Raw genomic sequence first — 16888 nt, 5'->3', positions numbered from 1 at the left:
GACTCCACCATCAGGGTTAAATAGATCTTTAAAATTCAATTTCCTAGGCTAAGTCAGCTACCAGATCTAAATGTGATCTCTAGTCATTGGCTCAATCATTAGCTCTTTCCCAAGATGAATCAATGTAGATGCATATACACAGAAAATAAAACATATAACAAACTGGCTCTATCTATCTGTATCTATTAATATATAGTTTTATAAGTATAACACATATATTAAATATGAGGAAACTTCTTTAACAAGCATCCATAGCAGAGGAGATCTTTATACGGGAAGGATCCTATAATAAAGCATATTTATTTAGAAAAAAATAACTATAAACTCTGAAGCTTTTTATCATTTGGAATGCCTTAGAAATTCTCCTAATTTTTGGAAAAATGGTTGCATTTTTTAAATAGCTTCTAAATATTAGTCACTACAAATGGGAATGTATCAAATTACTATTCAAATGATTCAAATAATGGTAAAGTAAAATTCTTAAAACAAATCATTTTGCCTAAAAATTGTTCTTCCATCATAAATAATCGAACATAATTAAAAAGTATAAATAAAAGAAAAAACAAAGTATTCTTAAGCAACATCTTTCTTTTCCATAAAAACACTAGTATATCACTTTCCAAGTTCCTGAATAACAGAAATGCTTATGAATCTTTCAGAAGACCTTCACTTCCTCACAGTGTCTTGTAAGTTATCTCTGAATCCCTTAACTCTGAAAAAAGCTTAGGTCTGAAAAGTTGTACTCACGATCATTACACTGGTTCCCAGAATATGAGGTCATGGAACAGTCACATGTGAAGCCTTCCCACTGCTGCATGCAGACTCCTTGGTTAGCACAGGAATCTTCCTGGCAGGTGGTGCTTGGTCCTAGACATGCATAAGCAGGGAAAGGAAAAAGAGATGAAGGAGAAATGTTAAAGACAATCAAATTCATAGAAATCACTTGAATTCACTATGTTCATGCCTCAAAACAATCAAAGACACCACCACCAAAAATGTCAATTTTAGATCATGCAATAAGAATTCAGTTGTATACAAATGACAACAGATATACACACTTAGCCACAGACTATCAACAGTTACACAACAGAAGGGAGAGGGCTGAACACACTGTTCTCTCTTTTTTTATTTTTTGTTTGGCAGATTAGACAAAGGGACTTTATCTCTTCCATTCAACTGTAAAGAATTCTCAATTGGAGCATGATCTTTCTAAAAGTATCATGATAAACGGCATCCCCCTGATTCACATAAATTATATCAGAGAGATTCCTAGAGAATTTTATGACACTAAAATATAACATTGAAAACCCATAAGTCCACTCTGTAACATTTAATATATGTTTGGCATGAGGAGGAGGATAAAAACAAAGAGGAAGCAAGGGAGGCACATGTGGGAAGAGAGTATAGTGCATGTAGTAAAGAATAAATTGGTATTTATAGCTTATAAATTGGTATTTGTAGCTTATAAATTCTAAAAACTAAGATTTGAGTATGACAATTCAGTAAGTTCTCCAGTGACTTTAAGAGATGAGTAATATAACGTATTTATAACTTCTCCCCATCCTACAGATTTAGAAAACAAGCTCAAAGAGGTAACGAACATAATTTATCAAAACTCAAATGTTTGGTAAATAAAAATTTTGATATGCAACTAAGGGAGAAAGAAATCTTAGCTTAATTTCTCTCTCGTCTGTCTGTCTGTCTGTCTGTCTCTGTTTGTAGACCACATTAGCAGTGCTCAGGGTTTACTTCTGATTTTGTATTCAAGGATTATATCTGGTGAGATTTAGGGGATCATATGTGATGCTTTGGATCTAGCACAGGTAGGCAACATTAAAGGCAAGTATGTGACATGCTGCCCTATTGCTCCAGCTCCTGAGCTCATGTTTTTAAATGTTTTTAAACTGATTCTCAAAGTTCCTGTGATTTTTTTTTTGGCGGGGAGGTTTGGGCCATACCCAGTGCCACTCAGGAGTAACTCTTGGCTAGGTGCTCAGAAATGATTGCTCCTGGCTTGGTGGACCATATGAGATGCCAGGGATCAAACCCAGGTCCATCCTGGGTCAGCTACTTGAAAGGCAAACACCCTACTGCTGTGCTATCTCTCCAGTCCCAGTGCCCATGATTCTTATACTAGCATCACTAAGAAAACTGGGTAGAAAAACGAAGTACTGGTTTTCCCTCCCCGAAAGACCTACTAAATTAGAGATCTGGGTGCACGAAAATACAAAAAAACATATTTTCTCAAGCATCCAGGAAATTAAACTTGACTAAAACTTGAGCTCCAGCATTTCATTGTACACATTGCTGCTATAGGATAAGAGAACTCTGTTCTCAAACACTCATGAAAGCAAAAGAAAAGGGAAGTATTTAAGATATAGGAAAAATAGTGTTTTAATTAAATTCTTCTATATTCCTGTCTGTGCTTTATGCACAAGTGATAAAGAAGTACACATATACGAATCTACTACTTAATATACCTAACATGGAGGATTCTCAAAATTTTTTGAGGCAATGAGTGTACCATTTAAAAAGCTGGTTATCCCTGTCTGATAGGTTACCATTAAATCTATCCTTAAAATAAAATTAAATTTATTTTTCATAACAGAAAAGTTAAATTTAAAAAATAGAATTAAAAGATCTCTCCAGTCATCTGAGGTCTCTTTTTAAAAACTATTTATGTATTTATTTATCCTTTCATACACTGCCTTTAGCTTAGATTAAAGATAAAACCATGCTTTCGTATTTTTCTAACAAGAAATATATTAATATTTAGCATAAGACCCTACATTTCCCCAAAAGCCCGAGGCAAAGGAGGTAAGCCCTTTCATGCCTTTAATTTAGTATCACTTGATATTTAAAAGCACTGACAAAATAAATATATTTCCATTGTAGTAAGTGCCTATTTTGCGATTTCCAAACTGAGCCTCACATAGCTGCAGAAATTTGAAAGGTAAGCATACCGGGTCCTAAGGCTGCATGTTCCATAGAGAGATCTGACTACAAAGTCTGTCTTCCGGGTGGCAAAGCATTTGCATTTATGCATGAAGGGTGGAAGCAGCACAGACCATCACACTCAATAAGAAGCTATTAGGATATGACATAAGAAAGTTCAAGACAATTACAAACACTAGGGGAGCAGCACTACTGCTGGGTTTCTGCGGCTCCTATAAGCTATGGGGTTCCCCCATGTGGAGATGATAGGAGGTACATGGTCATGTGCTCAGTGGGTCTTAAACTTGAGCATTGAAGTCCAAGTTTCATTAACAATGGCAAATCAGGACAGCTTCTTTCAAAGGATAAAGGCCTCTAAGATGTCCACAGGGCTCCTTGACCAAACTGTTTTCTCCAGACAATGGGCTAGTAATACAATTGTGCCCCCCAAATCAGAAACATATTTCTCTTGAAAGGCAGCCTAACAGCAAAACTTCAGGAAAATGTGCTAATTCTTTGCATATTGCTTCAATCTGAAAACAAAAAATCATGCTATATCATTTCCCTCCCATTTAACTAGAAAAATTTAAACATTGCTTAAGGATCAAATCAAATGCTTTTTCTCATATTATATATTTCCAAGCATTTCAAGAAATTCTTGTCCTTTTAGTGGCATGGTATTATTGCATATAGTATTCAAGTCAATACTGCATTACATTCCAGTCCTTTCTGCTTATATAATAATTCTCAAATTGTTTTTGTCACTCCCCACACTATTTCCAAAAAGACTGAAAGCAACCTTCTGTAAGAAATCATCATATAATATAGCTTTTAGTTCATACACACACTATTTCCAAAAGGCTGAAAGCAGCCTTCTGTAAGAAATCATCATATAATATAACTTTTAGTTCATCCCGAAGGATTCATTGGCTGTATCAGATGCAGAGAAAGTATTACAGAATATGTTGAGCTAATAGGAGCTCATACTTCCAAAATCTATTAATGTGTGCTCTGCAAAGTGAGTAGTTTGTCCCATTAGTCAAAAGTTGTCAGGAGTTGAATGTGGAGAAAATGAGAGACACTTTCCAAAATCCACTATATTTGGGAGTGGATCCTATGCCAAAACAGATAACTCTTAAAAACTAATAACACTGTGATCATCTAAGAACAAGAACAGATTCAATCAAGACAAGGATCCAATACTAAACTCCCTCCTCCTTTTCAAGCTGAGATCTCAGGGTTATTCCTCTTCTCCAGCCTCACTTCTGCTATTCAAGCCTGGCTGCATCCGTATTCTAGAAGCTAACAATGGAACTCATTCTGTGGACTTAGCAGCACCTGAGCCCCTAGGTGTCCCAGACAACTACAGTCTTTTAACTTGGAAGGAATTTGGGAAAATATTTCACTGTCTACTGATGTCCTGTCCTAGACCTATGCTCTACTTGTATCCTGAATAATCATTGAGAATATTTTCCAATGGCGGGTTCATTCTTATTCTTTTAAATTTTGATTTAAAATATACTTTTTCAGACTGTATTACTTAAGAAAATTTATTTTCTATAATATATTTCTATTGATATGAATTCTAGCAAGCTCATGGCCTGAAATCAGTTTTTATTGATTTTTTATTAGTCTGCTTTTGACTTTTCTTTTTTAATTTATTGAAAGAAATCATGTCACATAGTTGACACAATTGATCACAATGCATTTTTTTTTCAGGAAAAACAAAGACAAAGTTATTATTTCTCTCTCTTCTCTCTACAATTGATCATAATACATTTTTTTTCAGGAAAAACAAAGACAAAGTTATTATTTCTCTTTCTCTCTCTCTCTCACGGATAAGAGTTAAAGGAGCACAGCAAAAACAGTGTTAGAGTGGCAATTGTTTGCATAGGCTAAGCGAAATATGGGAGACATGGAGAGGAAAAGCCTTGGCATAAATACAAAGAGATCTTACCCCTGAAGTTTTCTGGCATAAGACCAACTCTAGACACCAGGCATACTAGATTGTCCAACCCAAGTCATTGTCTGTAATGCCAATATTTTTTTTTCACACAGTCGCTGTTGTTGGTGTCAGGTTTCTGTAGTTAAAGATCCTGGAATCTGTACATCTCCTACATGGAAGTCAGGATGATATTGAGCATCCTCTAGTTTCAGTTCCCAATTAGAGAGCAATGAAGAGAGCCCTATCCTGAAAGCAGGTCATTGTTAAGTTTTCTGGGTGTTAAGGGAAGTCTTTTTTGAGTAGGTCGATGCCAGAGCAATGGTAGGGTCTTACCAGGTAGAGAATTGCTTACAGGTGATGTTATAGACAACCGTGGTTGTTTTGTACATGGCACCCATGGTTCAGGGGTGAATGAAGAATTCCCATTCTTCTGAGGCCTGAGCCAGCTCATTATGACAATGTTCAGGGTGTAAGGTCCCATACATTACAAGATTTGTGTGTACCTATCTCTATTAGATAGGAACTTGTTTGTATGTATAGTATTTTATCATTTTAATGTGCCTTTGCAAAAGAGGAACAATGCCACATGGCATTATTGGTGCATATGGGGGCCGCTAGAGCAAGTCCAATAATCTCCAAGACTTGGTTCTAACATAAGCTTTAAACTAAGGGACTCTTCTATCAGAATTCCTTATTGAACAGATCACAAAGAGAAGATCACAAAAAGAAGGCAAAACAGTGAGGAAAATTTAATTTTCTTATAAAAGTGTGGTCTTCCAAACTATGCTCAGGGAGCACAGGTGTTTCTTCTAATTTCATTTGGCTATATCAATCAGCCTGTCCAAAGTCACAGAGCTGATTGAACCCAGTGGTGTTGGGATTGCCCTGGCCAAGATGGCAGTGCATATGGGATTCCAAAACTGTGTAAAGTATTGATCTCGATACTATGGATTTCAAGGCTCAAATCAAGGTTGGTCACACCTAAGGCATGTGCTTTGGTGCCTCTATGATGATATCCCTGGCACTTATTTTAAACTCTTCTTGCCTGTCTCATCCTACTAATGAAGTAATATTTTTTGAGCACAGAAGTGCCATTTATTTTATACACACATTTTTGTGTGTGTGAACAAGGATATAATATAAAGGAAGGACTCAAAATATTAGTGATTATAAAGGATAAAACGAGTATTGCAGGTAAGGTGCTTGCCTTGCAAACAGGCAACCCAACTCAATCTCTAGCATGGTGCCCCAAACATGCCAGGAGTGATTACTGAGTGCAGAACTAAGAACTCTTTAGAACTGATGGATATGCTTCCTAGTAAAAACAATAAAAAGGAACAAACAAAATAAATTCACTGCTTTAAGAAAAGGCAATTGGCTTATTTTTTTAACTGACAAATTACAGAATTTACAAATGTCAGTTCAGATAAGCAATTTTCTATCTTAAAACAAACTTTGTTAAGAATAGTAGAGGTCATCTTAAGTAACTGAACATATTTTCTCTGGTAAATGCATTTAATCTCATCATTCAAACACTCTGCTGTATATCCCATGCCCAGAAAAAAGTATGTAATAAATGTGTGTTGAATGAATGACAGACTAGAATAGACTTAAAAATCATTTTCAAATGGCAATATAAGGACTTATCCTTACTTCAAACATTTAAGTACATGTACATGCTAGATTGAACAGACATTTATAATGTAAATGCATCTACTTCTAATAGATCTTTGAGTCTCAAAAATAGTGAGAAAAATTAAAGAAACAGACCCCAAAATTCCCTCTAATAAAAAGGAAATTTTCAACAATGCTTCTAACTGCACTTCCACTCATATGAAATGATCTCAAATAAATCAAAAAGACAATAAAGTAGCAGAGGCTACATAGTACTTATAATGTGCTAGACTCTGTATGAAATACTTTTCAGATATTAATTCAATTAATCTTCATAAACACGTGCTGGGCAATGATAATCAAAAGTATTAAAGAATCAGAAAAAGCTAGAATGATTTTCTCATGGGAAAAATCTTCAGGGTATCAGGAATATAATATTCAGATTGCTAATCAAATTGGAAGATATGAACTTAGAAAAGTAAACTGAATTAAGAAATATTGATTTTTTTCATGAGTGCTTACAGATAAAAAGCAACAAGCACAACAGTGGGTGAGAGGGACACCCAAATGAGGTGGGGTGGAGGTAGAAATAGACACTAGGGAAGGGATCTGTGTTGAAACTATAATTCTGAAACCCAATTATGAATAATTTTGTAATTTAAAGTGACTGAGTAAAATTGTTTACTATTTTTTAAAAAGCAGTCAGCAGAATGAGATCTCAGATCCAACCTTACTGACTCACCCATGATCAGCTCACTTCTATGATGCGATTTCACCAAAAGAAAGTGTGTGTCTATGTGTTCGTGTGTATGACCTTACATCTATAGATGTGGGTTTAACAGAAGAAAGTGTGTTTATGACCTCAGTTCCACTATTGTGGTTTCACCAGATAAAAGTGTGTGTGTGTGTGTGTGTATGTGTGTGTGTGTGTGTGTGAAAGAGAGGGAGTGGTTATCTCTGTAGAAGTCGGTTCACTGTAAAAAGTGTATTATTATAACTTTGCCTCTATAGATGCAGGTTGACCAGAAATCAGAATATGTGCACAAATGCATGGAAATATGTGTGTTTGTAGATATGTGCATGTGTGTATCACCTCTCACCAGAGGAAAGTGTGCATGTGTGTGCATGATATCATCTCTATAAACACAGGTTTTCAGAAGTAGACAGAAGTAGAATCTCTGTGTATTCCTGCTACTCAATGCCATTGTATAATTCTACACCTATGCTTGTACCTGTCTTGTGCTGTGTTTTATGTATTTGTTTATATACATGGCATTTTATTTATTATTTTTGATTTGGGTCACACCTGGTGATACTCAGGGGTTATTCCTGGCTATGTGCTCAGAAATCGCTCCTGGTTTGGGGGACCATATGGGACAATGGGGGATTGAACCGCAGTACGTCCTAGGTCAGCTGGTTGGAAGGCAAATGCCCTACCATTGCACCACCACTCCAGCTCAGCATTTTAATGAAGGATTCTCCAGTGTTTTTGATTGGTGGTTATTTGGTTCAGGGGACAGTACTGGTGATATTTCAGATATTATTCTTGGTGCTGTGCTCAGTGGTTACTCCTGGTAATAAACATGTAGGACATTATATGATGACAGTGCTCAAGTGTGACCACACAGACAAGGAAAACAACTTAACCCCTGTAATATATCTCTGGCCCCTATAAGGATTTTTAATTAAGAAAAGAATTAAACATTACTTTAATTAAAATTTTAATAAACAAGAGGATCCAGTTTCATCTTTGTAAATAAAAATCTATTCCAAATGCATATATCCTATGGACTTAGTTTTTCCTTTAAAAAATCTTCCCAAACAACAGCATTCTAGGCATTCTTAGACAAAACCTTTGCAGTTATATATTTATGAAATTTACTACTAGTAATAGCTTATCTTAAAACTTCTTAAAATCAGTTTACGGAGTCTTTTATTAGGACAGGACACACTACTTTTGCCTTAATTATGCAATCAGTTCAGACAAAATGCCACATATTCTTTTGATGAAAGATTATGTCACTTCTCTGCAAAGTCAGGGGAAGGACTAGAAGCAAAGCAACATAAAATGATTGAGTAAGCATATCAATAATATTAATATTTTTGGTTTTATCATTTTCAGCTGTCTCTAGCTCACTGGAAAAAAATACAAATTGTAATTTTTTCTATATTTTTTCAGATGATAACTCTGCTATATATTTCCTAACATTCTACTTGAATTTGGGATTATTTTCATGATACTTTTTTCTATTGTCCCAGATAGCCATTTCAAGCTTGTTACTGGTAAAATCCACCATTGCAATACATGAAAACTAACTCAGCCAACTCCTTCTTTGATTCTAGAAATCAAAGGTAAGCAGGAATGGCTTTTATTTCTTGCAGGTCCTTGAGATATAAGTGCTGTCTGAAGCATTGGTCACTTGTAGCACAGTATACTTCCTCTCTAACTGCACCCAAGCCTATGCCTCAAATGTCCCAATTTAAAATAGTTAAATACTGTTAATACCACACCAACCAATGTTGGCCAAATGAGAAAGATAATATTAATGAGTGGGAGATCTGGGTTTGATACCTGGTGATAACTTTTACCCAGGTCTATTTGTCATAAAGTAAAAAATGCTACTATCAGCTCTATCGTTGTTCTTCTTATATGGTCCTTGGACTCTACACTTAGAAATTTCTCATAGAAGCTCAGGGAACCATATGGGATGCTGGGAATCGAACCCTGGCTCTGATTTATGCAAGGCAAATGCCTTACTTGCCACGGTGGTATTGTTTTTCCACTATACTTGAGTTCTTTTCATCCAGATTCATACCCTTTCTTAGACATGGCATTCAGATTTCCTAATGAATGCTACTACCTCTACATTTTTCAAATTGCTTTGCATACTGTCCTTTCTTCATCTATATTTTTGCTGCCCTTCATACAGAAAGGACATTAGTACTATTTACCATTCTATTGCCATAGGTTATAGCTGAGGAAGCTCATAAGAATAGTAGTAGATATTTGCATATTAAAATTATTTTGCCAGTTAAAAATGATACAGTAAAATGTAGTGACAAAGAGCCACAACTAAGGCACAAACAGAATTCATTTCTTTATGAGATGAAAAGAATAATGACATTTTGGGGGCCCATGCCCAGCTGTGTCCAGGGCTTACTCCTAATTCTACACTCAGGTATCACTCCTGATAGGATCTGGAGAAACACATGCATGTTGGTGTTCAAACCAGGGTCAGCAGTGTGAAGACAAGTGGGCTAACAGCTATCCTATCATATCCACACTAATAACTTAAACACTATAATAATAATGATTACAACTAAATTGGTTCTACAAATGTTAACATCAAAATACTGTAAACTCGTAGTCCCCCAATCTGTATCCCAAATTAAATTGTGTACATCTGGACTTATAAGTGACAATTTGTAATTTATGAATTATGTCTGAGAGAAACAAATCAGCTTTCTGAATGATCTCTATAAATCAAATGGGCACTGGGTAGGACCCATGAAAGAAGCCCTGTTGTAGCTGTTGTAGCTTCCAAAGATTCAAAAAATCAATAGTTTTAACATAAAAAATGGTGTTGTTATGGTCTAGTTTTACCGGGTCAACGGTCAACTTAGGCAACTTGACTTATCTTTTACTGAGATCAAATTCTGTCCCCTTCTCCCTCCTCTCTAGAAACAGAGGTCCAAGAAACAGAACTATTTTCATAACACATTTAACCCATATATGAACACAGCTTTTGTATTACTCAAAGGTTCTAAATACATTTTAAAGTTGGGAATTATTTCATACAACTTCCTCATACTTCTAAGTACGAGCTTTATGATTCTTTCAATTAATATTATTTATTGGCATATACACCATTCTGCTCAGAGGAGATGAAGAAAATAGTGTCAGAGTAAGATAAGAAAGTCTTATTAGTCAATGTCTACTTGAAAAATAGACTACTGTAATAATTTCCTATATGAGTTTTAAAGAGTAAATCACATCAAAATTATCTTTTAGGCTAAAAGTAATTTTTATTTTTTAGCTCACCACAAAAAGTGGTGAGTGCAGTTAGAGAAATAACTACACTAACAACTATCATGACTTTGTTAATAAGTGAGAGAAGTAGAATGCCTGTCTGGAATACAGGCAGGGGGTGAAGGAGGAGGGAGATGGGGAACATTGGTGGTGGGAATGTTGCAGCATTGCACTGGTGAAGGAGGGTGTTCTTTTTATGACTCAACTACAAACATTTTGTAATCGTGGTGCTAAATAAAGATATTAAAATAAACAAAAAATTTATTTTTTTAGAAACAAACCATCACTATATTAAATCCTCCTAATATTTTGTTGTCGTTGATTACAAACTCATTATGGCCATCTGAGGTTCATCTATAGCCCAAAGACTTTTTTAAAGCCTGATTCTGATTTGCTATTCTAAGCCCAAGTAGCTGACTCAAGAGGACCAGTGGACCATTACTGACTTTGAAAGGTGACTCTGTGAATGGTATAAGAAGCAGTTTCTGCAGGAAGTATCTGCTCACTGACATCTAACATGTGGACATCCAAGATAGAAACCAGGAACAAGCTGCAGGCTTCTTCCCTTCTTTCCCAAGAGAACTTTTCCTTTTGATCACAAAATAGGAAATTAAAACACTGAACCAAAACCCCCAATAGGGAATATTAATCTCTAGAACATTTTAATGGCATTTGTATTCCCCACATGCCTAAAAACTAATTCTTTTAAATGAAGTAACAGATAATAACTTTCTGTTTCATAAGGCCTAAGCACTCAAAAGGCCTACTTAAAGAATGACTCCCCATGACACAGAAGTACTAAGTTTTGAACTCAATTGGCCTTTCCTTTCTTTTTATTCCAGAGTTGGCATCTATCTAGAGTGAATAAGTTAAAAGGAGCAGATCCATTCAGATCAGGTATGTCTCCTCAAGTTCATGGGTCTGTTGGTGGATAGTCCCAGTAAAAGTAAAAATCACCTCTACAGTTTAAAAAAACAAGCAAAAAAAAAAAAAACATAAAGAACCATGATTCCATTCCTAATCTTGCCAGGGTGGCTGGTTTTCATGGATTGTTCTAGGTTTTCTGCCACCATTTCAGAAGAACACACGGTTCAGCCCCCTCCCCACAACTGCTGCTGTCGAAGAGGAGCGACAGTTCGAAAGTCTCTGAAGAAAAGATACCAAGGGTGACACAGGGCATCTTTCAGTCCAAGGGGTAAAATGTGAACAAGAACCTTCTCTACCTTGCAGGTCAGCTTTGGTCAACGCAACTTTGTTAGCGAAAGAACAGAAAAGGCGAGAACAATAACCAGTGGTTAGTAGAGATACAGTAAACCAGGGTAACATTACAAAAACGAAAATACAATCAGCATAACCCACATCACTCAAACAGACACTTGATGCTCTGGAGAGGCTCTGGACACAGCACAGACGGGGAGCGCGCAGACCGGGGAGGGAGAGCAGGCCTCATCAGAGACACATCAGCAGAGCAGCAACAGGGGACACTGGACTTGACGAAGCACAAGCGATAGTGACAAGAGCCCCCCCCCCCTCCGTAGCCCTCCCCACATACAGCCAACCCCAAGGCATATGATCCAGAAATAAAATGATTTTCCATCAGTCAGGAGAAACATCACAAAATCAGAGGCATGTGTGATCAGACTGAAAGACACGTGCAGAGTCAGACAGAGCCCACAAAGTTATTTCTGAACACTGAGGTGTTAGTCATGGAAGATTTGTTTGGGAGAACTCCTGGTATCCTCCTGGTATGCCATCAAGGAATGTGGCACTTCATGAAACATGAGAATCAAGGTGATTTGGGAAATTAAAGAGATCAATTTATTTTATAAATATACATATAGTCTGACTTGAATAGTTATGGGCAGAGCAGCATTTAACCATATCCTCTTATTTAGTTATGTATGCTCTCAAATGAAGTACAAGTACTTCTCTCAGATGTCTACCATAAGCAGTGGCAATACTGCATTTGTAGCCAGTACATGTCTTTGTCTCAGAAGCAGTAGCAAAAAAGAGAGAGAAAGAGTGAGAAAGAGATTTACCAAAAAAGTATTGAGTCACACATTATTTAAAAAAATTAGTAGCCCCAATAAAGAGGCTAAAATTCACATCTATATATTAGTGAGGCCAAATAAAAATTCAATCTCTTTGTCCAAATTATATGCTCTGCATCTGTTAGGGACATAAAGTGCAAACCTGATTCAATTTTTTTAAACTGTCTTATCGTAAATAATTGAGAGACAGAATATTGTGTCAATACCTTTTGGTTTTCTTTGTTTTGAGCCACATCCAGTGGTACCCAGGGTTTCCTCTTGGTTTTATGCTCAGGGATCACTACAGGTGGGGCTAGATTGCTAGGGATCAAATTTGAGTCATCTGTGTGTAATTCAAGTGTCCTAACCACTGTACTACCATTTTGGACCCATTAAATTATTTTTTTAAAGAAGCTCTAAATTATTTTAGGTAGATATAATGGGAAAGGAATACACCACTACCTAGATAAGTATGCCATTATCCATGATTCTGATAGGGACAGCAGACTCTATCTTGACCTACATACTACAAAACTATAGAGATAAAACACATCTGCCATCTTGAAGAAATCATGTTCTCAGTCATACGTGTTTACTGTTCTATACAGAGAAATGATCAAGAAATGTGTTGATTTCCATTAATTTCTTTGTAATCTAATGCTCAAAAGTCTTTTGGGGGGTTCCTTCTAGCAGGGACTATGTAAGAAGATGCCAAATAAGAGTGAGAGCTTTTATAATTTTTCTAAGGTTATGTGCTTTAAATTTCCCTCCCCATCATGTTTCTCAGTGCTAAAAAGCTTCTGGGATCTCTTACAAAGGCTTATTCTCAATGGGGCAAGTTTCCAATGACAGTAATTTGTGTCTTAGCCCATTTTGGGGGGCCATTTTTTCCTGGTTATTTAGACTAATTATCCAAGTCATCTGTGTACAATAAACAAGAACCTTATTTCCTGGGCTCTCATCTTCCACTTCCTCCCACCCAGTAGGGAGGGTCTTAGTGCTCCTGGTGAACCATCATCATTATCTCCATGGCAATAGAGTGCAGGGCTATTAGGCCCATGGGACTTGCCATAGATAAAGATGGTGGAGCCATCAAGCCCCAATATCCGGCTCTGAACAATCACCCACACTCAGAGGAAGGACGGAACCCACTGTAATGCATAAGATGAGTCAGGCCCAACTGCACATAGTGCTGTAAGTCAGGTAGGAACATTTCACCCAATTGGATGGGTAATTTTCTTTTGCTAATGCTCTCACTCCTCCTCTTAAAACTGGCTTAAGTGGGTTCCATTCTGATCTTTGAACTATACTTTTAATTCACTTTTATAAAAAAAAAATTTAGTTTCAATTTTCTTTTAATACAATACTGCAACTTAGTTTCTTCCACTTGGTTTTCATTTTCCACTGAATCATATTTTCATTTAATAAACATATGATTACTGAGCACTTTAAATGTGCTTATTTTGAAGTGAGGTGGATATTGAAAGAAGGCTGAAGGTGGGAAAAATATAAAGTGCCTATAATAATCGTACATTTATTGATGCTAAAATGGTAATACTTTGACTTTGTCGGGTTAGGTTAAATAAAGCATGATGTTTAATTTAACCTTGTTATTTCACATACTAAAAACTATTTTTTATGAAGAATTGCATGTGATCCACCTTGTATTTCAATTAAATTAAATCACTACAGAGTTTAATAGCCATATCGTATAAATGTTTCCATCTAAAAACCTGATACCCTGATGCAAGAACTTGACATGAAAAGTGTAATTTATGTTTTGTAAGTATGTTTTTATTCATCTTGAAATGAATATCAGGGTGAATGTATTTTTTTAATCATTCCACAATCTTCTAACCTAAGAATTTCAAATTCATTCTGAACTTAGAGGTTCAAATTTACCCCCAAATCGTTGGTGTATCTCTTTCAGAATTTCTGTTGACATTGGAAAGAACTAAGAGTGAGTCAAGGAGATGAAGTTTCTGGAGTCAAATGAACTAACATATTTCCAGGAGGAAAAAAAAAGTCATTATCCTAAGAACTTGATGATTCCTAACTTTGTGTCTCCCTATAAGCACATACCATATTTGGCCAAGAGGATTTGAAATATTTCTGGCCAAAGGAAACTAGAGTTAGTTATGGGGACCATCAATCAATAACATTACTTAGTGCCATATGGAAAACTGACTCTTAGATACAGGAAAACGACTTCCATACTACACATCAGCCAAAGAAGCAGATGGGAAGTTTTATAAAAATGTGTTTTAGAGGTGGAGAGTGAACCCAGATGAAAGCTGGATAAGACTAGAATAAATGAAATTGAATGTTCAGGAAATGAATGAATAAGTCTGGTGCGGTAAGTTAATATGAAATACAAGAAAATACAAGATGGTGCACAAAGGATCATGAGGCTCAACCAGAGGAAGGAATACATTGATCCTAATACCTAGAGTGACACACCGTAAACCTTTCAGGTTAGTTTAGAATTCAGCTTGCCCAAGTCCCTAGCAAAGGCAGAAAGTGTTCACTGCTGCCCTCTGCTGGTCATTTGTATTATTAAGAAACAGACAGCCTTTGCGTTTCAGGTATAGTGGGGGGCCATCTAAACCACAGTGGGGGCCATGCTACACAATAAATGAGTGGGGCCATGCTACACAATAAATAGTGGGGCCATGCTATGCAACAAACGGTCATCATTTATTGTGCTGCATGTGTTGGCATGAAATATTATGTAGATCATGAGAAAACATTTATAAAATAATCCTCCCATTTATTGAGTACATACTTTCTATGTAAAAGGCATTTCATATAGAAAACTTGCCTTTTATTTATATATATGTATATTGCTTTGCAAAGAAGCTTTTATTGTCTAGTTGAGAAGTGAGAGAGCTGCATTTCAGCAAGAACAAATAACTTGCTATTAAGAGCTATCAGCTGGACTTAAGCACAGGCATTTTTAAAATCAAATCTTTGCTATACTATCACTGTAAAAAGAAACTACATAATAATACCTGCTATCTAGTAAGTGTTCAGGAACTTATTTCCTCATCTCACAGCATAGCATGTTGACAATCTTTTCTTGCCCTGCTGAGTTTGCTTTAAATAATTCAATAGATCTTTGTGACCAAAGGAACATTTCACTAAAGGTGACACTTAAAAGTCTCTGATTTGTACATCTCCATGGATTAAGACACAAGTCAAAGTCCTTGAAGCTCTTTCAGCCATGCTGGAAGCGAAGGCACAAGTCAGGCGGAGCCTGATGTCAATGCCAGGAAAAGTCCTCTATTGACAAGTATGTGACGCCAGGAAGACATTTGCCATCATACATTCCTGGAGCCAGTGGCACATGTCTTGACATACTCAGCCAGTAGTAAGAGAACATTGATGGTGATGCAGTGTCTGATGAAATGGCAAATGAGAGTGAGAGAGACTGGTTAACTGAGGAAGGAGGCACTGGCAGAGGCAGCGAGAGAGGCTTGGTGCTTGCGACAGGCTGTAGCTTAAAAAGAAAAAAGGACTTACCTTCACAGCCACGTTCGATCTGTCCACTACGATGGAGAGCATCATTGATGAGGTCTGGAAGGCGACCATTCAAGTCCACTGATGCCAGACAGCCTTGAAAGCCATCCCGAGAAGCCACAAGTTTGGGGAGGTTGCTATACATGCCTTGGGCCAGACCCGCCATGTAGAGGTCACCTAGAAAAAGAAAACAGGAAAAGTGCATGGGTAAAAGATATGGAAATACATCAACAGAGCAGATGACCATGAGATTAGCATTTTTTATCTAATGACTAGGGATTTTCCTTGGAAAGAAAGGTGAGGGAGAGAGAGAGAATAAACACACAAACAGTCTACATTGTAAATAAATATTTCTTATGTATCATTCATTTTATATATGCCATCTCACAGATTTTCGACATAGTCATGAAATAATCACTTGACCAGGTGCTTTCTTATGTAAGTCTTACAAGTAATATAAGGAAGGTTTTATAAACAGATTGTCAAAAACTCTCATGTCCAATAAAGGTAGAAATGACCATTATTCTTTTTTTTTATAAGAAAGAAAAACAAAAAATAGAGAGGCCAGATAATGATTAAGAAGATTAAGAAATTTTATCCAAGTTTTTCAGGTAGTAAATGACTCAGATGGTCTTTTTCTAGTCTATGTTCTTTCCTGTGTTATTATGGTCCCTTGAAAACTTGACATTTATCACCTCACCACTCAGCCCCCATATATGCAAGGTTAACAGAAAAGATGATTGCTGGATAAAGAGTTGAAATAAAAATTTAACACATTAAATGATAGGACGACTTAATTTTGTTCAAATATGATAT

At 36.4% G+C, this 16888-nt stretch overlaps 1 protein-coding gene across 7 annotated transcripts in view; it reads right to left on the bottom strand.

The window, feature by feature from the left end:
* The window catches only part of LOC126003964 (neurexin-3-beta), a 1607127-nt gene that overhangs the window by 867138 nt on the left and 723101 nt on the right, over nt 1-16888 (bottom strand). For 5 of the 7 annotated variants that reach the window (XM_049770305.1, XM_049770308.1, XM_049770307.1 and 2 more), the window contains 3 exons: nt 16076-16249; nt 11747-11773; nt 748-867 (listed from right to left, as the gene is read on the bottom strand). In XM_049770305.1, coding sequence (XP_049626262.1) covers nt 748-867; nt 11747-11773; nt 16076-16249 — 321 coding nt within the window. The remainder of the gene's footprint in view (nt 1-747; nt 868-11746; nt 11774-16075; nt 16250-16888) is intronic. The other 2 variants (XM_049770306.1, XM_049770309.1) reach the window with 1 other exon arrangement.

The sequence above is a fragment of the Suncus etruscus genome, chromosome 3 (genome assembly GCF_024139225.1).
Source record: "Suncus etruscus isolate mSunEtr1 chromosome 3, mSunEtr1.pri.cur, whole genome shotgun sequence".
Classification (NCBI taxonomy): Eukaryota; Metazoa; Chordata; class Mammalia; order Eulipotyphla; family Soricidae; genus Suncus; species Suncus etruscus.
The sequence above is the reverse complement of the archived record's forward strand: the minus strand, read 5'-3'. Positions and strand labels throughout refer to the sequence as shown.